Genomic DNA, 24084 nt, shown 5'->3' on the forward strand with positions numbered 1-24084 from the left:
GCCACCCTCCCACGCGGCCGCCCCGCTCTCCACGTGGCCGCCGCCACACTCAGCTCCTTCTCTGAGCCGCGGGCAGCCGAACGGGTGGAGGAGGGTGCCCCTACTCGAAACGGCCCCTCCTCCGTCCACGGACCCCTCCTCCGTCCACGGATCGGAGCTCTGCTTTTGCCGCCCTACCGGGATTCCCCGACGGATTTATTGCAGGTTTGCCTCCCCCCTTTTCATTTATGCCTTATATCTCAACGCAGAGACATGATGTAAACCAACATGCTTAGACCTGGCGCTTTTTGCCCAGGGTGTTTCATATAAGGAGTAATATGATGCCTGTAAGGCTGTAGATGTGTGACTTCTTTAGGAAAAATTTTTAATGTAAAACGCTTCCGTTCATATCCTGTTTTGTTTCTTGTATTCTGTCCTTATTTCTCATAACCCACTTCTTTATGCTTTGGGTGATCTTACATCTTTAGGTCACCCTTTATCTTTCGATGACAGTGTACATCTAGACTGCAGGATTTTTTAGTTGGCTTTACATTCTTGAGATTGCTATAACATTTTTGCTGTCAGGGTATATCACAGATTTAGTTTTACAGTTTACTGTGAGCTTTCTGACAGTGTAGATCACAGATTTAGTTGTACTGACTATGTACTCAGAGTTTTAGCTTTCCTGACTACCTGTATCACAGACTGCTGTGAGTTTTGCTACTGACATGTGGGTTTGCCATCAGTGTATATCTCAGATTGCGGAGAGTTTCTGCGGTCAGTGCGTATCGCTGTCTAGTGTGCGTTCTCTGTCTGGGTATATCACAGTTTTTCTCACAGTTACAGGTGTATATGGACGCAGTTATACAGGCTCTGTACAGGGGTATACGGTGCCAGTTAGCTCTTGGATTCATATCCTTCTCAGTGTATATTTTTTCTAGCCCAGCTACGAGGTCCCAGGAGGGATTACTCTGATATGTATTCTCTGCCTAGGGCATATATATGAGCTACAGACCTGGCTCTGACTCTAACTGGTATGGAGACCAGTCTACGCTGATACCTTACAATTTATCAGGTTCTTGGGGAGAGTCATTGAAGTGGGCTATTGTTTAGCCCTACTCCTGGAAGTGCCCATGGTTGCATATCATTAAGGTGGTATGGTGATGGTAATATACTAAGACATTTCTAACGATCTGTGTGCGCACGGCATACCGATTCACGGTTTACGGAGAGTATCGCCCAGTGTATCTTACGTTCATGGACATGATGGTCACTAGGACAACTTCCGCTTTACCCGCTACAGCTGGAATACCACTGTTTGCCTGCTGGGCATTTAAGGACTGCCAGTCCTGGTTCGGGTTACTCACACGGCACTACGCTGTCTAAAGGGTTGGTGTCTAAGGGTCCTATGTCACAAGAGGCCCTGAGGATCTACTAATTTTGGGACCTCTATCCGAACCCAGAGGTCCCCGTTACTCATTCAATACCCATTGTAAAGCGCTACGGAATTGGAAGGCGCTATATAAATACGTGTTAATAATAATATAATGGTAATACACAACCCATTGATTGGCCTGCTATGTCTGTGCCCATATTAACGGCCCGCTATGTCTGTGCCCATAAGAACGGCCCGCTATGTCTGTGCCCACTAGAACGGCCTGCTATGTCTGTGCCCACTAGAACGGCCTGCTATGTCTGTGCCCATAAAAACGGCCTGCTATGTCTGTGCCCATAAGAGCGGCCTGCTATTGTCTGTGCCCATAAGAACGGCCTGCTATTGTCTGTGCCCATAAGAACGGCCTGCTATTGTCTGTGCCCATAAGAACGGCCTGCTATTGTCTGTGCCCATAAGAACGGCCTGCTATTGTCTGTGCCCATAAGAACGGCCTGCTATTGTCTGTGCCCATAAGAACGGCCTGCTATGTCTGTGCCCATAAGAACGGCCTGCTGTGTCTGTGCCCATAAGAACGGCCTGCTAGGTCTGTGCCCATAAGCACGACCTGATATGTCGGTGCCCCATTTGTATGGCCTACTATGTCGGTGCCTATTAGCTTGGCCAACTATCCTGTGTTCATTAGTTTGGCCTGCTGGGCCCGCTCTATCGGTGCCGAACCCCCTTTTGGCCGCGGGCCTGGGGGAATATCACTGAGGAGAAGCCACTGCCCACCAGTGACACGGAAATAGGCAGGTGTCCGGACAAGCACCATTGCCATGCTATCCAAGAGGACACCAATATACGGCCATCTGGATATGGTAGGTAGGGTGAAGGCCCTAACCTCAGACCTGAAGGGCAAGTTGTCTTACGAAGACCCCGGACACACATTCGCGGTTTGCGCCAGTCCGGCGACGGCACATCTCCAAGGAGAACTTTGCACAGGCAAGGACCGGTACTCAGTCACCTACAGGAGAACGCGGTGTTTTCCTTGTCTTTATCAACTAACTCCGTATCTGCCTCCCGGTATCCATATAGCTATCGGTAGTTATTCCTGCGTAAGGTTAGCTCCTGGCCCTGCGCGGTGGGGCTTACTTGTCTTGCCTTCCGGCCTGCTATTTGCCTTCTAGCTGAGATAGATTTTGCGTTTTTACTCATACCTACGTTATTGTTGTCTTTTTCGTTTTTCGTGACTTCCTTTTCCTTTCGCTTGGGTCGTCGAGAGGCCTGACTTGACCTCCTCCGACCTCCTGGGTGCTCATGGATTGCGGAGAACGTCTCCTGCTTTCCTCAGACTACCAACGGTCCGCCTGGAACCCGCGCGCGCGCACGGGATCCGGACGGTCAGTTGATAGTTTTTCCATTGTTTTCCCGTAGATTGCCCTCAGCCTTATGCTGATACTCGTATTTGGTGTACCCTTTAGTTGGTCGCCCTGAGTCCCTAGGGACCCTAGCTTGGATCACAGGAGGGTGCAACCCTCCATCTCTTCAATCCGAGAATATTTTATCTGCTGGAGCAGAGAGCGAACCCCTCTCAGATACGTTACCGGACACTGATTTGTTATTAGAGGGCGCAGCCCCCCCTCAACCTCAGCCGGAGACTGAGCTGGATACAGGGGTCATGTTTGGAGGAAGCATTCTCATGGAGAGGAACGGTCACGGATGCTGACTCTACTGTTTGGTTATTTACGGGTGCGGCCCGCTCAGGCTATCAGCCGGACGTTAGCACGATATTTGATCACATTAGTAGAGAGCGCGGCTCTCTCATGCACTCGACGCTCTACGGTGCCATCCATTTGTTCTTCACACAGGCTTGTACCTGTGCAAGACACCGATGACTTCATGGAGGGGCGTCCCTCCTGCATTCAAGTAGTTCTGACGTCCGTGCTACTGAGTTCGATATAGAGGACTGCCTGGTCATGCAAGATATCCATAGGTAGACTGGTTCCCTCTAGTCTTTCTCCTGTAATGGAGGGATATTCTCACAGTGGTATAACGAGGGGTGACTCCCACTTATTTATACACATTCCTGGAGATGGTACGGCTTTCGGATGGAACTCAGGTATTATGTGAGTGCAGGTTTGGGTATATTCTGCACCATAACAAGCAGAGGATTGCTTTCTGTTTTTGGATATCCGGACCATTGTGAACAACTGCTCAGACAGTTTCTCCCATATTTAGGTGGCAGGAGATACGGGGACCTTCATGGAGCAAACGGGCTCTACCTTGCTCGGGTAACAGGATTAAGGAGAGCCTATTACCCGCTCTGAAGGTAAAAAGCCGTACGTATGGTTCACAGGGTACGACCGGAAACCCCCGTTTTGTCTTGACCTCCCCGGTCCTCAGATCTTGGGATAAGATGGCAGGACTGCCCCGTCTCCTCGAAACGTATACCTGGTGATCAGGGTTCGGAGATGGAGGACCCTCCGTCTATACTCTAGTTATTCCTCACGGGAGCCATCTTGTTGGATTCGCGCTACCCTACTTTTCAACTATCGTCGAGGAGACCTACGAGACCTTATGGTGGTACCTGGTATACCCCGACTCTCACACAGACATCTTTCACTCTTGGACGAGGGCATTTCAGGATGGAAATCTGCGTTCCTGTTTGCACTTTCCCATTCCTTTGAGGATTTCTGGGATTCCCTATTCCCAGAATAGTCGACCACCGTTCCTCCACTCAAGTTCAGTTCGGAACCCTGAACGGACGTCTTCTGGAGCTTTTTCTCTACGGCGTCCGAAGTTTACACGGTCCGTTTGGACTATTGGAATCACTTTGTATACGGCTGGTCTGGCCACACTCTCATTGTGTGCGTTATGAATTTATGCTCGGATGAGTCACCCCACCGGGTAGGACATGAAGGTACGAAGATCCTCCTCGACTTCTATTGCGATTTTGGTGGTGGTCTTCGGTGCATTCCTTGAGATTGGAGATCTCCCTGCAAGGCCGCATCGCCGAATGGCCCTGGCACGATCGGTGGAGCCGCCTTATGGTCATGAGTTGAGACTTGGTGTCAGTTTTCTTCTCGCGACCCTAGGTCATAGAGCGGATTTTGAAGTTATACAACTACAGGAATGTGACTAATAGGTCGGCTTGCCAGCTCATGGACCGACTTCTAGGAAACAGTTTGCTACGCCACGTACAATGGATTTACCGACGGAGGGTGCCTTTTTCCGTATTTGAGATACCTTGTCGGTTGGCATCTTCTTTGAACCGTCGGCTGTCATTTAGCGTATTGGAATGTCCAATTAGGATTACTCTGATATTTCCTGGAATAATTACCAGCGACACAAACAGCGTTGGATTGGTGAACTGAGCTTTCAAACAGCAAATACGAAGCCTCCTGTCATGTTATAAAATTGTAGATTATGCTAGCTTTAGTGTACCTATAATCTTAATTTTATTAATGACAGGAGGCGAGTATTTCCCACCCATTCTTGTCCCTCCCTTGTTTAAGATTATAGTTTAGATTATCAGGTAAGTATGCAACTCTGTTTGTTGTTTCTGCTACCTGTCGCTTGTTCCTTATGTCTGTGTTCTTTTCCATAAGTAGGGTTGGGATATCTACATATTAAGGTTAATTTGGTTGCTACGTTGGGTACCTACATGTTTATTCAGAGTACATTTCATTGGATAATCAACCTGTTCGATTCTGTTTTTCTCTCGTTTCAGTTTACAGTCCATCTACACTATCTAGTTTGACGGTTACACTTGGATGGTGGACATCGTTATATTCATCGTACCTAGGACTTTGTTTCTTCCCCATGATGTTCTCTGCCTTTTATTCTGTTTTGTCGCAGCTTGAAAGAGGAAATGATGCATGGGGAGGGGAGTTTTATAGTACCTAACTTTTTTCTGATTGGTTGTTTTCTGTGCTGCTGTGGAGTTCTAGTAAAGAGAGACTTAAGCAAATACTCGCCTCCTGTCATTAATAAAATTAAGATTATAGGTACACTAAAGCTAGCATAATCTACAATTAGTAAGTTAAGCTTTGGTACACCTTTTTATTGTAAATGATAGGGTTTAAAAAATTCACTGCTTAATATCTGACGTGCTTCATCCACACAACCATGGACTTATTCATATTATATGAATAAGTCAATATTTGTGTGGACGAAATGCATCAGATATTAAGCAGTGATTTTTTTTTCTATGCTAAACATTGTTAAATAAAGGTATAGGTTTCCTTAAGTTTAAATATGATGTGGACGTTCTAAACAAATATCTAGGTGCCCACATATGGAGAGAAGATTTGCATAGAAGGTAGCAGAAAGCACCCAGAATTACACACACTATTTGTTGTTTTCTTGTCTTTGTCTTTTTTATGTCATGGTTACATAAAAATATTATTGAAGAATTTAATTTTGGGACAGTACGTGTATCCCTGTGTGAACATTTTGGTAAAAATGCACTTTATAAGTCTGCAGTGTTTTTAAACACAGTTTGCACCAAAAAACAAGTTTGCACAAATACGTTTGCTACACTGATAAGCACTTCAATGCTTTGCAAATTACACTAAATGTTTTTTTTGTTTTAAAGGCACAGCGTACCTTATTACACAATTTCTCTGATGACGTGATTGTTTTAAATATTTTCCTTTGCCTTCAGCTGTTTTCATGGCGATGAAGGGAGCTGCATCCAGGAGAACCTAGGTTACCCTGTGGTAAGTTTATTGTTGATATAATATACAATTACCTGTCTACCGTGAATTGGAAGTGCTTGTATTAGCGATTGGAGCAGAAGGGATTCCCTGCCTTCAAATATTCATTAATAAGTCTGACTTATAGCTCTTTATCCCATCACAAAAGCTTAACACTTATATGAAAAACAATATTATGAAGTATTTTAAACGGAAAAATATACATATTACCCACTTTCACCCCTGGGACAGCATGCATATTATAATAAATTGTTGATGGAGCTTGATTTTCCGATCTTGACTCTGCAACTGAATAAAAATTATTTATCATTTATTACATTTAATACATGGCTTAAATGGTTATTTCACTTGTGGTTTAAAATAAAAGAAGCATATATGAGGCTTGATCAAGTATATAAAATATCACTTGTGGTGCTAGGCAGAGATGTTTTAAGAGCCCATTTTGCCAGAACGTTTCCATGCATAATAGTGTATGTCTATGCTATTTGACAATCCAATAAATGCTCATATTTTATCCTGTGGCCTTGATGCTCATTTGACCCTGAACTGTTTTTTTCAAGCTGGTGTAGTATCTCCTGTCGGTAGATTTTAGGTGGAATCCTCCATGTATGTGTATAGGTAAATTGTAATTTGATTTACATGTTTTCTTTTTAACTTGTTTTAACCTTAAACATATGCGCACACTCACTGACACTTGTATATATACACACACACACACACACACACACATTGAAACATGTGCATACACTCAAACACACATACACTCACAAACCACTACATAAAAACAAACGCGTAAAGCACATACTCACTTACCCCTGTGTACTCACACAGACATACACACCTTTGTTCACACACCCTCATCAAAATATGCATATGTTTTTGTTTATTAAGAACTGCAATTTAATAAATACTAATAATAGCTAGTTAAGTAGGAATAAATGTTTGTTTAGGAGTGTTTTGTTGTTAAATTTTGCTTCACCAAATATCCCTATAGATTAAAGCTAAACAATTTGACAAATGAACCTTGATTAATAAGACCTTTTAATAAAGTACTTTTTTAGGTTAATATTAAATGACAGAGAAAAGTGTATACACTATAGTCACCAAAACAACTTTAGCTTAATGAAGCAGTGTTGGTGTATAGATCATGTCCCTGCAGTCCTACTGCTAAATCCTCTGCCATTTAGGAGTTAAATCACTTTGTTTATGAACCCTAGTCACACCTCCCTGCATGTGACTTGCACAGCCTTCCTAAATAGTTTCTGTAAAGAGTCATCTAAAGTTTATCCTTCCTTTATTGCAAGTTCTGTTTAATTTAGATTTTCTTATCCCCTGCGATGTTAATAGCTTGCTAGACCCTGCAAGAGCCTCCTGTATGGGATTAATGTTCAATTACAGAGAAAGAGATACAATTATTTAAGGTAAATTACATCTAATTGAAAGTGAAACCAATTTTTTATTTTTTTTCATGCAGGCTCTGTCAATCAGAGTCAGGGAAGTGTGACAAGGGCTGCATAAACAGAAACAAAGTGATTTAACTCCTGAATGGCAGTGAATTGAATAGTGAAACCTAAGAAGCATGATCTATACACAAAACTAAAGTTGTTTAGGTGACTATAGTGTTCCTTTAACTAGTGTTGTGTGCAAATGTATATACAATATACACAAATATGCACAAACAAAAATACATACATAATGATGCAATGCTTATTTATCCAATACATCTACTGACATATAATTTATAATCTTTACATTTACTTGTGTTTGTAAGTAAATATTTAATATTTGTCTTCAAATTTATTTACGATATGGTACATACCAAACTCTCTGCGTTTAGTTTTCTCTTTCGTCTTAGGAATAATATAATAATTGTACAGCAGGAACGTGGCAGCAATGGTTAGAATTGTTCCCAGAATAGTTCCACAAATTATTCCAGATGTAACTGCAGCACAGGACGCAGTCTGTGATTTACATGCACCTATTGAGACAATAGTACAATAGTAAACATATATACACTGCTCAAAAAAATAAAGGGGACACTTAAACAACACAATGTAACTCCAAGTCAATCACACTTCTGTGAAATCAAACTGTCCACTTAGGAAGCAACACTGAGTGACAATCAATTTCACATGCTGTTGTGCAAATGGGATAGCCAACAGGTGGAAATTATAGGCAATTAGCAAGACACCCCCAATAAAGGAGTGGTTCTGCAGGTGGTGACCACAGACCACTTCTCAGTTCCTATGCTTCCTGGCTGATGTTTTGGTCACTTTTGAATGCTGGCTGTGATTCCACTCTAGTGGTAGCATTAGACGGAGCCTACAACCCACACAAGTGGCTCAAGTAGTGCAGCTTATCCAGGATAGCACATCAATGCGAGCTGTGGCAAGAAGGTTTGCTGTGTCTGTCAGCGTAGTGTCCAGAGCATGCAGGCGCTACCAGGAGACAGGCCAGTACATCAGGAGACGTGGAGGAGGCTGTAGGAGGGCAACAACCCAGCAGCAGGACCGCTACCTTCACCTTTGTGCAAGGAGGAGCAATGCCAGAGCCCTGCAAAATGACCTCCAGCAAGCCACAAATGTGCATGTGTCTGTTTAAACGGTCAGAAAGACTCCATGAGGGTGGTATGAGGGCCTGACGTCCACAGGTGGGGGTTGTGCTTACAGCCCAACACCATGCCGGACGTTTGGCATTTGCCAGAGAACACTAAGGTTGGCAAATTCGCCACTGACGCTCTGTGCTCTTCACAGTTGAAAGCAGGTTCACACTGAGCACATGTGACAGACATGACAGAGTCTGGAGATGCTGTGGAGAACGTTCTGCTGCCTGCAACATCCTTCAGCAAGACCGGTTTGGCAGTGGGTCAGTAATGGTGTGGGGTGGCATTTCTTTGGGGGGCCGCACAGCCCTCTATGTGCTCGCCAGAGATAGCCCGACTGCCATTAGGTACCGAGATGAGATCCTCAGACCCCTTGAGACCATATGCTGGTGCGGTTGGCCCTGGGTTCCTCCTAATGCAAGACAATGCTAGACCTAATGTGGCTGGAGTGTGTCAGCAATTCCTGCAAGACAAAGGCATTGATGCTATGGACTGGCCCGCCCGTTCCCCAGACCTGAATCCAATTGAGCACATCATGTTTCGCTCCATCCACCAACGTCACATTGCACCACAGACTGTCCAGGAGTTGGCAGATGCTTTAGTCCAGGTCTGGGAGGAGATCCCTCAGGAGACCATCCGCCACCTCATCAGCATGCACAGGCGTTGTAGGGAGGTCATACAGGCACGTGTAGGCCACACACACACTACTGAGCCTAATTTTGACTTGTTTTAAGGACATTACATCAAAGTTGGATCAGCCTGTAGTGTGTTTTTCCACTTTAATTTTGAGTGTGACTCCAAATCCAGACCTCCATGGGTTGAAAAATTTGATTTCCATTTTTTAATTTCTGTGTGATTTTATTGTCAGCACATTTAACTATGTAAAGAACAAAGTATTTCAGAAGAATATTTAATTCATTCAGATCTAGGATGTGTTATTTTTGTGTTCCCTTTATGTTTTTGAGCAGTGTATATATATATATATATATTAACACATAAATTAATGTATTGATTATTGCTGGTAACATCTGAATTAACATTTCATATGCATTACACATGCTCATGAATGTAACGGGGCAATGATCAACCCCCACATTTATTGATGGTTTAGCCATTAGTACAGTATTCTTTACTATATTTTTGCTGTGTAAAGGTTATCCGATCTGGGTGATGACCTGGGAGGCTGTCTTATTTTGAAATACTGAGATAAGTATATATTTTGTCACTTATATATCACTTATTGTGGTGAAATTTTTTTTATACCTATATACTTGTCTATAGATTCTATTTTCCTTAACCCAGTATTGTACGTACATCTATTGTTAGGCCAATATGGCTACAAATGTGAATTTTTTGTCTAATCTGCAACATAACCGCAGAAAGAAATTTGAGGCTATGTTCCAAGAGTGGGACAAACCACAACCCCTAAAAGGGATGGATGAATTTTTTAAACAAAAAGAAAAACTATTAATGATCGAGACAAAAAAATGGTGGGAAGTAGCCTTTTTGGACAACTATCTTAAGGAGGGTCTAATTCCGAGAGGTTTAAGGATTGACAAAACCCCAGCCTTCGGATTAGATGATCCATTATTTCTAGAAGAGTGGGATGAAATCCTTAGTAACTGTTCTTTTCAATTAATTCAACGTATTATTAAATACTCTAAAGATATTCAGACTAAAGTGGAAGGAGAACTTAATACCATGGAGACTAACTCCACTTTAGATCCTACAAGTAAAGAGTTCAAAGAGAGAGATACCATTTTACAAACTAATGTTAAAAACCTTGATGAAAAAATTGCAGAGACCAAAAGTAAAAAATACAAAAGAGATAAGGAAGACAAAATATCCAATACTTTCTCAACATTAAATAAACTACATCGGAGAAAAGTACGACCCCATACATATAGAACGATACCCTCTAGAACACCTTATAATAAGAGGACCAACTTAGCGTCTAAAGATGGACAAGGGGACACATACCAGTCCAATACTCAACAACACCGGCATTCTGACCATCCCAACACTACTCCGTATCAGGAGAAATCACGTTTACCACATAGGAGATCATCCCCTGATTCTAATAGGGACACCCACACCTATGCCCAGGTTGTTAGGAGTAAATTTGATCAAAGCAGAACTAACACCCGGTTTAATGACAGAGATAGGACCGATATCCAATCTAATGATAGAGAATCAAATTTTCAGGGGCGACTGAAAGGCCCACGAGAAAAGAATATTACCAACTATTTCCGCCCCAGGGCAGAAACGTGGGAACATCCCAACCGGTTCTCCCTGCTACAACAAGATTCTCCCCAAAAGAGAATAAGGACGGAAGATTAAATACCACCTCCCCTCTGGTACATCCTTTGAGGGAAAAAGAAGTGAGAAAAGGTATCTTTAATTTAACCGAAATACCACTGTCAGATGATGAAATCCATCTATTGTCTAAAGGGATGAAATTTGCCCCCAATAAATCGGCCAACGATTTTAAACTATACATAGATTTAAAAAAATATATTAGATCAATGACGATCCAAAGGCATTTTCTCTTACATCCCTCACCACCTAACACCGACGGTTCAGGTGAAAATATACAACCCAATTTTAAATCGAATTTCAAATTTAAACCAAAGTCTAACTTTTTTCCCGTACAGAGTAGGGGTCCTTATTTGGAAATATTCGAACGAATGGTTGAACAGGAGTTTCAATCTTTGACATGGGATAATAAATCCAAGGGGCGCACTTATAATCTTACTAAAAAAGAATCTAATACCTTAAAAAACCTCATGAAAAGGGATGGTTATTAGGGAAGCGGACAAAGGGGGGGGTATTGTCTTGATGACAATGACCTACTATCTGGAAGAATCTTCCAATATTTTGAACGACCTAAATACATACGTACTTTTGAAATCTGACCCTACACATCAATTTAATTTACAATTAAGAAATATTTTGGAACAAGCTAAAAATGATGAAATTATTTCTCCAAAAAACTTTCTATATTTATTTCAGAAAAATCCCATTACTCCTATTTTTTATTTTCTCCCTAAGACCCATAAACGCCTCCCTAACCCACCAGGTCGCCCAATTATAAGCGGGATCAATTCGATAACTGCTAATCTATCTGCCTTTGTAGACTCCTTCCTGCAGAAATATGCCCAAAATTCACCTTCCTATGTCAAGGATACAAAATCCTTTTTGCAAGAAATTGAAAATATTGAGTGGGATCCAGATTATAGTTGGGCCACCTTGGATGTTACATCCTTATATACAATTATTAGTCACTCATTAGGGCTGGAAGCGATTGATCACTTCATGGCCCAAGATCCCGATCTTTCACAGGACCTAAAAACGTTCATTTTATTTGCAGTTCAATTTATTTTAGAGCACAATTATTTTTTCTTCAATGGTAATTTTTATTTACAGATCACGGGTACCGCCATGGGCACCAGGTTTGCCCCCAGTTATGCCAACACCTATGTTCGCAGATGGGAAGAGCTATTTGTGTGGTCTGGGCATGGCTGGAGGGAAAACCTGGTGCTCTGGCGGCGTTATATCGACGATGTGATTATTATTTGGAAGGGGTCTTCTAGTTCATTTTTTGAGTTTGTTGAATATCTGAATTTTAATCAATATAATCTGGTCTTTACTCCAGTTTGGAGTAAAGACATAATCAATTTTTTGGACCTTACATTGTTTAGTGAAGCTGGCCAGATACGCACCAAATGCTATTTCAAGCCAACAGACGGCAATGGTTTTGTACATCAGGATAGCTGTCACCATAAGCCGTGGCTCAATGGGATAGCTAAGAGTCAATTTACAAGACTCAGACGCAATTGCTCACATGACCATGATTTCCATACCCAATCATATCACATTAAAAGGAAATTACTAGAAAAAGGATATAAGAGAAATGCCTTGGAAAAAGAAATTCGTCATCTAACACAAATTAAAAGGAATAAGTTATTGGAGGACAAACTCACCCCTGACACTACAGATAACCGATTTAGATCTGCTTTCCTCACTCAATACAACACTGACCATAGGAAGATTAAAAAGGGAATACAAAATCACTGGTCAATATTATTACAAGATCCAGTGCTGGGAAAACATTTATCCCAACACCCCCAAGTGATCTTTAAAAAGAATCAGAATTTGAAGAATATGTTGGCCCCTAGCTACGCCATAAAACCTTCCCTCACCAACACCAATACGGGATCCTGCAGGGGATGTAACGTATGCAAAGCTTGCAGAACTGTGTCCATTGTAAGATCTGACACCTTTTCCAGTTATATAACAGGGAGGATATACCATATCAAATCAGATATCAGCTGCCACACGGACTTTGTGGTTTATTTACTGCAGTGTCCGTGTGGCAGACAGTATGTGGGTCGTACCACGAGAATTTTGAAAGTTCGTATTCTTGAACACTTGAATAATATTAAGAAAGGGTTAACCACCCATTCGGTCTCTGCTCATTGCAGCACATGCCCCTCCTTTTCATGGAAACAGTTTAGATGTATGGGTATTGAGAGGGTTATGCCCCACTGGCGTGGGGGCGACAGGATTAAGAACTTATCCCAAAGGGAAACCTTTTGGATTCATCAACTACAAACATTAGAACCTATGGGATTGAACGTAGACATAGATCTTATCTGTTTCCTATAAAGTACAGTGGTTTTGTGGTTCATAGATTAATATCCGTTTATATCTCTCTCAATCCATAATATCATTAGTGTGAAAGACACATTTAAGGTAGATGCATTCAATATATTTTTCATACAGTATATCTCTGGGTTATTCTTCTCATACCTATATTAAATTTGCACTGATACCTAGGGGGCATCTGATTTAAGCCCCGACATCATAAGTTTACATATATTTCCTTGATAAGGAGACATTTGTTACCACCACCACCTCTTATTTCCCAATTAAAGGTGTTTCACTGGGACTAATATACGTTTATATACAAAGAGTATTATGAGGGTAAATGTGTATACCACAAACATCACCTTCTAAATTCACATTTATTATTGTTTAAATTGTATATCTTATAACTTTAAATTCAAACTGTATATCTTATAACTTCTTATAGCTTTAAATAATCTCAAATAAAATCTAAAAATATTTGAGCACAAATAGGGCACTTTAGTAAATATTATCTACATAGATGTAGTACTATTCTCTCAAATCTATATATTCCAATATCAAACTATATATGAATTGTGTTTTGTACTGATTTTCAAGGTGTATAAGCAATGTATGTTGCATAAATCTATTTTCCACTTTTTGCTGCCGATGTCATTATGTCTTTTGTTAGATTCATATCTATTTAAAAATCCTATTCTCTGGGACTGTTCTTCTGGCGACCACTAGATGGCCACACCACTACATATCCTAACCTCTTTGAATTCCACTGCTGGAACGCATGACTCAGTGGAACGCGGAAGTGAAGGTTCACTTCCGGTTCCGGTTTTCGGCCGATACAGAACCCGGGAAATTCAATTAATACTGAAAGAAACCAGCTGGAGAGGACCCACTGTTCCACCAATGAGGGAGGAAAGAAAGGAGAACGCCCAGATGGTTATCAATTAACTCAGGGATTAGCCCTATAAAACAGGACTGGTGGGAGGGTGGGAGTAGGCTGTATTTTTTCATGTTTGTGATTTCTACATGTAATTTTAATTTATTTGGTCCCTGAGGAAGTTCCAATTGGTGAACGAAACGCGTAGGACCTCTTTTTAAAGCCTGTATTCCTATTTTTATTGCTGGGTGATTTTTTTTTCATCCTAAATAAATTGTTTTATCTTTTCCACCACCTGGAAGTCCTGTTTTTCTCATCTACTATCGGGAGCAAGTGGAGAAAGGCATCAGCCCACTGTGTCAGGACACTGTTTAGGAGATGAAGCCCAGTGTGACAAACTCCCTTTTTTAAAGAGTTTGCCATGAGTTTTTGGAGGGGCCTGCTTGCCCTCCTCCTGCCTTGTGACTATGGCCCCTGGGGGAATTGCCGTTTAAAAACCCTATTTGGGCTTATGGGGTTTTACTACACTGTTTCTGCCCCTTTAAATCCTATGGGAAAGGATCTGCACTTAGGAAATGGCACTTCGGATACAGACAAAGTGCCAAAGTAGTCGAAGTGGCCGCCATTCATATAGTCGAACACGTGGCGGCAGCCATCTTGTTTAGCCGAACACGGCCAGCGGTGTTTTGCCTTCAAGTTCATGGAACTCAAATTGGACACGTGATGGCACGAACACCACTGAACTTTACCTTCTATGGAACTTCGATGCTTCGACAGTAGTCGAACGGTGTTCGACAATTCGAACGCCACTTTAACATGGGGTATTTGCATGAACAGCCCCTGTTCGTCCACTCGAACGGAACTTAGTATTTGAACTATTGGTAATAGACCAGCCGCACAGCCAAAATCGGTGGAACTATTTTGGGCATGAAAGCCATGCTTGCGGTCGGTCAAATGTGACTTCCAGAAAACATTTGAACCCCTGCTCTGATCTGGGTGATTTTTGGATATGTTGTTCACCCAGATCAGGGCTGTATAATTTGTGGGGATAAGTGGTGTTTTGGGGTGATTCTGTATTTTGGGTAAACATTTATGTTTTCTGCCTGTGGTAATTGAGTTTGTCCATTGTGTTTGTTAATTGTATCACAGGCAGAGGGGAGGGTTTGTGTACAGTAACTGGGAGTGCTCAAATGTAAAACTCTGTTTTGTATTGGTTTGTGAGTTTCATGTCCTCTGCCCCACAAGGTTCACGTGGGCGGTAACCTTGTGGGGAAATACTGTATAAAAGAAGCAGCTGTATCATTAAACCTTCAGTTCTACTTCACCCTCAATCAAGAGTCCTGTCTCTTATTGGGGAGAATCTGCTACAAAGGATTGCTATGCTCTTTTTACTCCCTTGCTAAAATCACTAAGCTCTTCTAAGATCTTGTTCCTGTTCCTGCTTCGCTCTCTGGGGAAAGAGAGGTTCACCCACTGGAACCTGGAACCTTGTCGTAGGTCCAGGGTGGGTAGGAGACGACGAGACCGCAACCAAGCTGCGGCAGTTTGTGGGGTCTGCGGTGCTTATGGTGTCAAATGGAGTGCTCGGAATGGTGTTGATGATCGTTGGTAAGCGCGAGGAGCTTCTTTGGTGGAGGTACCCAGTCGGGGTGCCAGGTGATCCGTTACTCCCTATATGCAGGAAAGGCCGTAACTCATTCAGGAACACAGTACAAAAGGGTAAAAACGAAGATTGGTCAGGAAAACCTAAGGTCAGGACAGGCAGCACAGGATTGTAATCAGAAGTCAAGCGGGAATCAAATATCAGGAATCAAACAGGACAGGCACTTTGAAGGTCTTTAACACAACAGGAGCACAGTATAACTGAGCAAAGAGTCACGGGTTAGTGGAATTTAAATAAGGAGAGGGGGCATGTCCACTTACTGTAGCTCCTCCTTCATTCATACCCCTTCCTCTGGTTTCCACCTCCTTTCTCTTTAAGAGATCTTGCTTCATCTCATGCCATAGGATTCCACCGAAGTTCCGGATTCAGTGCAGCTATGCTCGGGAGGTGGCAGTGTCTGGTTGAAGGTAAGCGGCTGGCGTGTGTGGTTGAGGTAGGTAAGCCAGGGAGTGGGGACCTGACAACCACAGTGGACCTGGCAAAAGATCGCAACAGATGCACTAGTATTAAAATAAGGGACATCCCTGACTTCATTGACGCAACCGGACTGCCCCACTATCTCCAGCGCCTTACTAATGTGCTCTTACCGCACGCTCAAGCAAAAAAGGGAGTATTCTACGGATTCTTCCGAATCAAAAAAACTTCAGCAGGCTCCACCCAAGGCCTCTCAAGATGTCATAATCCGCTGACAACCTCTGACGGTTAGGGGGAAGACCCTATTTACCTTTGAGTCATCCCAATTCTCCTTCTACTAAGACATGACAAGAAATACTCTCCTGTGGCACCAGTCCTTGGGACCCATGACAAAACAACTACAAGAAGCAGGCATTGACTACAGATGAATACTACCCAGAGCCCTAATGGTGAACAAAGACGGAATCACCCTAAAACTTTCCTCACTTAATGAGGCGGACTCCTATCTACAAGCACTGGAGATCCACCCACAATCAATGATCCTGGAGGCCCCTTCAACTTTGCACTCTTGGGATCCAGATAGAATAACACCATTCATCCCCAGAGGCAGGGAAGAATGGGGGGCACCGACTTGAGACGCCTCCTAGATGCAAGCACATGGTTTTGTTTTAATAGTTTATTGTTGTTTTCACACTAGTTCTTTTTATGTTACTTTATAAATGTCCAATAACTCACTACAACCAGCTGGGTTTTTCATGCCATAAAATGGGTGCTAATCAGCTGTGAGAGAAAGCGATGGACTCTCACACACACTTACACCCCCCTTCCCCCCATGTTCCCCTTGGTCAGGGGATGTCATCCTATGATTACTACTCCTACGCAGGTCCCTGCAAAAATCTAGCGCCACTAACAGCACTAACATAATCCAAATGCCAGCAAGCATGTCTGGCACACTAACTCGACTACGCAGACACTACCCATGCTCACCAGCACACTCACAGCCCACATCCAGAGGGCAAGTCTCATGACACGTGTGTGACCTTAGATACCTGAGCTTACACTAGAGTAGCCACTTAATTGAGTGGCCTCCCTATATATGACACTGCAAGCCTTTCCAGAGGGTTTTGCCTCCCTATATATGACACTGCTAGCCTTTCCAGAGGGTTTTGCCAGGGGACCTGACCATAAGATAAAGCAGGTAACACAATCTCTCTGAGTAATATTTCCATGGGAGAAGGCCCACAATGCAGACACCCACAACACAGTAGCACAAGACTCACCTGCTCTAACTCCCTCCCTTGAAACATGGCTTTGCTGCTGACTTATACCATTCCGTCCCCTAGAAGGCTTAAGCTTGTTCATGTTATATTAAAAATGAGGTGTGTAGTACACGAATGTCTCATATAAAATGTATTAATGTATCTAATGTACTACTCAAACATTCTCTGTAACATGCTACTCCTACCTCAATTAAACAAAAAAAAATGTTTTACATTGTAGGATGGGGAATAATTAAATTTTAATTTTGATGTGTAAACTTATGTAAATGTTGATGTGTAAACTGTTGGTACCTGTTTTCGTTCTCGTGAGGTGGACTAAATAATTCAGTCTTTCACCCACCCTTATTCTTGTTTCCCATCCATCTACATCACTATTTTCCTGTGGTATAATACAGTTATTCTCATATATTTTTGGAGTATTTTTTCTGACCAGTACCTTTCAGGTGGATATCAAAGTTTGATCTTTATCCTGGGAGAGGAGATTCCCATTTCAACGCATACCTCCACTATTCCTGAATTCTGAATGAGTGCTAATCTGATTGTGGGACCACTGTCCTCATCCATAGTATATTGGGTTACAGTAAAATTGTTGGATTGTTCAATTTTACATAATTAACCCCTTAAGGACACATGACATGTCTGACACGTCATAATTCCCTTTTATTCCAGAAGTTTGGTCCTTAAGGGGTTAAAGAACAACTGTCACCCCAAATATATGTATTAATGTAATATTCCATCATAGTGTAATAATCACTGGTGCTATATATAAAGTGCAATTGCATCATGCAATATAGTAATGTGCAGCTTGTTATCACTGTGAAATCATTCACACCAGTTTTACAAATAAAATGTAGACACATAATAAAAAAATGAACAGCACACTTAAAATTGTTTGTGATGGTGTGCCACAATAAAAAAAAGTAATATATAGTGATATTAAGATAATATGCACATACCCCTTAAAAGTTTTTGGACAGCCACTGAAAATCAGAACACATGTGTGTGTCTGTCAGTGAGTGTGTGTCTGTGTCTGTCAGTGTGTGTGTATGTCAGTGAGTGTGTGTGTGTGTGTGTGTGTCAGTGAGTGTGTGTGTAGCTGTCAGTGTGTCAGTGAGTGAATGTGTGTGTCTGTCAGATTATGTCAAATCAGTGAGAATGTTTGTGTCAGTGAGTGTATGTCAGTGTATGTGTATCTGAGAGTGTGGGTCTGTCAGTAAGTGGATGTGTCAGTGTGTGTCTGTCAGTGAAAGTGTAGGTTATTTAAACAGTGTGTGTGCCAATGACTGTATGTGTGTGCCAATGACTGTTTATCTGTAGTGAGTGTATGTCAGTGCATGTGTCAATGAGGCTGTGCGTCTGTCAGGCAAAAAAAGTGGCTTTGATATGAAGTGGTGGGGCAAATTTAGATTAGGGGGGTGCCATAATTTAGTTGTACCTAGGGCAGCACAAATTCAGAATACAACACTGGGCGGGAGTCCATCACTGGACCACCACAGAGCATCAAAGCTCAGTTGGGACCCAGGTAAGAGGCTAAACCATAGGTGGATGGTTTGCCTTATTACTGGGTAACAGGGCCAGGGTATTGCCAGCAACATAGCAACTACAGTGGGCTATAGTGGTTATGATACTTGAAGCAACCCTTTATATGCTTATTAAGTGATTTCAAATTGCTTTAGTTTTAAAAGGAAAAAATGGTCTGGGGCTGGGGGAATAAGGAGGTTATGAAGCCTCACATTTAAGGTTTAAATAACACCTCACTAAAATATAAGATGCTTCACACTTAATTGATCTTGTATCCTTTTTGTGGTATGTTTCTTAAACAGGGATTATTACAATATTTTCTGACATAATGGAAAGTCAAGCGTGTTTCTAGCTAAAGGAATACTCTGGGCACCTTAACAACCTTATCTCAATGCTTTTATAGCTTAAGGGTTAAACCATGTATGTATGGTTTAATTTCAAAGTTGTGAACACAGTGCACGTACTAAAAGTTCTCACACAATGTTGTGAAAGGGTAACTTATGATGGGCTGAGAACATCAACTGATGCTTTTTGCCTATAACCAGAAACCAGTCAGAGGCTTCCTCATTATAACATCAGGCCCTCAGACCAAGAGGAGTAGATCAGACAGGTGCCATATTTATTTAAAGCAATATGCCACCCAGGACCTCCTGGCATCATACCAACCTCATTAAGATGACATTGTTATGGTGTCTGCAGTGTCCCTTTAATACATTTTTTAATAAAGTGCATTACACAATCAGGTTTTTCACATGAAATTACTCACAGGTTACAGTCAGTAAGTAGGTGTCACTTGTACTGTTACTCACAGGATTCACAGCCTCACACCAATACTCTCCTCCATCTGAAGGCTTAATACTGGAGAAGGTGACAGTCTGATTATCAGGGGACAGAGTGGCACTGAGAGGGAGCTCAGCATTGCCTCTGCCCCATAATATAGTTTGTGCATGGATTGTAACACATGTTAGATTAACTGCTTCATTTTGTAGCGGGTGACAGTTAGATGCTCTGACCACAGGTTTAGTGACATAATCTGTGAATGAAAGGACATGAATTTAATTCACACCTAGAAACAAAAAAGTAAACACTTGTGCAAACAAAAGAGGCTATAAGATAGCACAATAGAAATAAAAATGAAGGATAAAAAAAATAATTAAATAAATACAATATTGTATAAAATCATCAGCTAAAACACATAAAAACCTTCCCAAGTTTTTCTCACCTGCAATTTTACCATAAACAGTGTCAGCGCTTTTTTGGTCTGCCCCTAGTGAGATATTCTCACAAACATAACTTATAGTTATGTTTGTCTAAATTCCAGTATGGAAAGTTTAAATAACTTTAAAAATGTGAGGGTCCAAATTTATATACAGGGTGTCCACTTCTATATCAATCAACTGTTTTCTCTGTATTCACCTTTTTGTTGGATCTTGAGGCCGGTACTCTGCTTGTCTTGTAGATCTAGTTCATAAAAATTGCAATGCTACTGGTTGCAACTATGTGTTCTGCAAATGGAAGGCATGTTACAGGAGGTGTGGACTACTTCCAGTCACATTGTACTCTGGCTGTCATTACCAACATGTAAACCGGCTGCATCAAGGGAAACCTACTGTCACGATTAGGGAACCTAACAGGCTAACAGGTCAAAGAAAGTAAAGGGTGCAATACTGGTCCTTAGAATGGCCGAGTTAAGCACACTAAGAATAGTCAGGAAACAAGCCGAGTAAAGGGAGCCAGAAAACAGGAGAACAAGAAACAAGCCGAGGTCAAAGGAATGGAGAATACAGAAAAATCAGAATAACAAGCCAAAGAATCGGTAACCAGAGAGAAACACGAGCAAAATGCAATACAGGTATCACAAGACCACAACAGGGCACTGAGAGACAGGAAAGGTAAGTATTTAAATCCTGTGCTTAATTCTGATTGGATAACTTCCAATCAGAATTAACAATCATACGTGGGAGATATCTAAACCTCCCACTGTGATTGTAGTACTGTGGATTTAACGCCGGGTCAAGTGGCTGACCCCGGCGTTCGCATAAATGCGCGGGCTCCCAGCGTGCAGCGTTATACATGCTGCCGCTGGGATGCGAGGAGGAGGATGCGAGCGGCGTATGGGGCTGTGAGGATGCCGCTCGCCGACAGGTAGGGGAAGGGGAGACCGCGGGCGGCGAAGGACTGAGGGTGAGTGCTGCAAGCGGATTGCAGCATCCCCTCACAGCCGCCCGCGGAGCCCTGACACCTACATCTGACTGTTCACTTGCTGCCTAATATATCCCATCCTTGGACAGGTGCCATTGTAATGGTACAATAAATGTTATTCACTTCACTTGTCAGTGGTTTTAATATTGTTGCTGATCACAATTGTCCCCTGTATATTCACACAAACACACAATAAAATATAACCCTAGATTTTGTTACAGAAGCTGCCAAATTCAGATTTCTAATGGCACCCTATGTCTCAGAGTATATAAATAAATGTAAACTGAAAATGTAAGTTGTAGCGTTATTGTAACTAGATAATGAGAAACTCATAAAATAAAATGTTCTCACTCATACTTGCCTTACTTACTTAGAGCACTACTTACCATATACCGTCAGGTAAACTGAAGCTCTTTGCACTCTTTTAGATGTCTGTACCTCCACTGTATAAATACCTTGGTCTGTAGTAACAAGGTTTGTAATGTGCAATGATCCATTAGGGAAACCAGTGGCTCTAGAGAAGTACTGGGTCCCAGCCACTTGGGGTGGATTATTTCTTGATGAGTAAGAGAGAATTTGATTTTGAGTATGGACGACTGTTCCATTAAACCAAGCAAAACTACGAACTGTTCCATTGATATCAGCAACTTGTAAAGTGACAGATTGATCGATGATTGGATATGAAGGAATCAGATATATGTCGATTGTGCTGGCTAAATCCATCCATGTTGCAAGAAGGACTGAAAGACAATGTTGAAAGCGTTATTTGATTGCAAAGAAATAACTCCAAATGAGAGGTACATATAAAGAAGACATTTTACGAAAACATTTCTACGTGCTTAGAACATTCAATGTTGGCATAACTGATTCCACATTTTGTTATTTGTGACTTGACAAAAATGCCCAAAAATAGTGGTAACCAACAAAAAATAAAAACAAGGTTATTTCAGCACGAAAACATACAAAACAAAATTATCATCATCTCATTTACAAACACCAAATTACACATTTAAGGGTAAGATTCCTGTGTAGAGGTATGTATTAATTTCTTTAAAAGATCACAGAAAATTGGAGATGTAAAATGTAGATTAGTCCAGTAGAACAAACTCTGTATTACACCAAATGAACGTGTATTAAAATAAGCAATATCTATCTATTCATGGTATCGAATTTATTTTCATATTGAGTGACCACTGGGTGGAGCTGTTTAACAGGGATAAGATTTGTGAACAAAGAATGCACAAAAAATATTTTATTGGGATGTGTGTAGTTGCATATGTAGAGCTCTGATTAAACCAAGCATAGTAACACATCAACATATATAGAAGAAAAAAATAGGGCTAAATAAGTGTAAATATATTGGTCTGGAAGACTTGAGCGAGAATGCCATGACATGCGCATCGTCGTCCTTCATGGCATATTTCTGATGTTACCCAAATAACATCATTAAAGAAATAGAGATACAATATTTTTTTTGGCAAAATTATTCCACGGCTTTATTAATGTATAAATTATGTAATAATTTAATAAGGTCATTGTCAACAAAAATGTAATATGACATCACTCCATCCACCATTTTAACATAACTATACCCCCAGACAATGACCTAAACAAAATGTAACAGAATACATCCATACAACCATGTAGCATTAATATAAATAACATAAACCATTATCACAGTCACCAAGGGCATCCATTTCCAATTGTAGGGGCATACCAAGACACCCCTGCACCATTATCACAGCCACCAAGGGCATCCATTTCCACTGTAGGGGCATACCAAGACACCCCTACACACCCAGGTTCGGAGCTACCGACAAGCTCGAACCTACCACCAAATCCAAACGCAAGTATTCCTCCTGACCTATCCCACCTACCAAAGCCGACCTACCCCCTAATTATCCTATCCATCACCCGCCACAGCACAGAGCTTGACCACCTCAAGCCACATGGGCGCTCTCACCCCGCATAAACAACGCCTGTCTCAAGCCCTCCTGGAAGCCAGGGCCAGTGCAAGGATTCTTGCCGCCCTAGGCAAGAATACATTTTGACGCCCCCCTTATGAACGCAGCTACATTCCCTCAAAGGCTTATTCACTAAACTCTGAATTACACTAAAGAGACATTTAGGGAAAGATATTAAAGGGAAACTATAGTGCCAGGAAAATAAACTTGTTATCCTGGCACTATAGCTTCCCCTCCATCAAGCGCATCTCCCCTCGTGGTGCAGCAGGGGTTAAAACACCTTCTGTCACTTACCTGGGTCCAGCAGTCTTTTGTGCTGGCTTGGTTCCGCCTTCGCTCCTCATTGGCCACGCTTGCAGTGGTATTTCCGTGACTGGACGTCCCCGTGCATAGCCACTAGAGGAGTTAACCCTGAACGGTAATTATTGAATATGTGTCACCTACATACTCTCACTTATACACACTCTCACTGGCATACACATTGTCAGTTACACACTCTAACACCACTCAGTGTCACTTGCACACTCTCCCTAACACATACTCACTAACAGTGTCACTTGCACATTCTCACTAACACACACACAGTCACTTGCACACTTTCCTTAACACACAGTCACTTGCACACTCTCCTTAACACACACACACAGTCACTTGCACACTCTCCTTAACACACACACACAGTCACTTGCACACTCTCCTTAACACACACACACAGTCACTTGCACACTCTCCTTAACACACACACAGTCACTTGCACACTCTCTTTAACACACATACAGTCACTTGCACGCTCTCCTTAACACACACACACACACACACACACACACAGTCACTTGCACACT

General features: G+C 41.9%; 1 protein-coding gene across 1 annotated transcript in view; it reads right to left on the reverse strand.

The window, feature by feature from the left end:
* The window catches only part of LOC134578150 (carcinoembryonic antigen-related cell adhesion molecule 1-like), a 42794-nt gene that overhangs the window by 11298 nt on the left and 7412 nt on the right, over positions 1–24084 (reverse strand). The window contains exons 2-5 of the mRNA XM_063437150.1: positions 21665–22018; positions 19843–20109; positions 7892–8050; positions 6287–6360 (exon numbers count right to left, since the gene is read on the reverse strand). Of these exons, the coding sequence (XP_063293220.1) occupies positions 6287–6360; positions 7892–8050; positions 19843–20109; positions 21665–22018 (854 nt within the window). The remainder of the gene's footprint in view (positions 1–6286; positions 6361–7891; positions 8051–19842; positions 20110–21664; positions 22019–24084) is intronic.

This window comes from Pelobates fuscus, chromosome 11, assembly GCF_036172605.1.
Source record: "Pelobates fuscus isolate aPelFus1 chromosome 11, aPelFus1.pri, whole genome shotgun sequence".
NCBI classification, from domain to species: domain Eukaryota; kingdom Metazoa; phylum Chordata; class Amphibia; order Anura; family Pelobatidae; genus Pelobates; species Pelobates fuscus.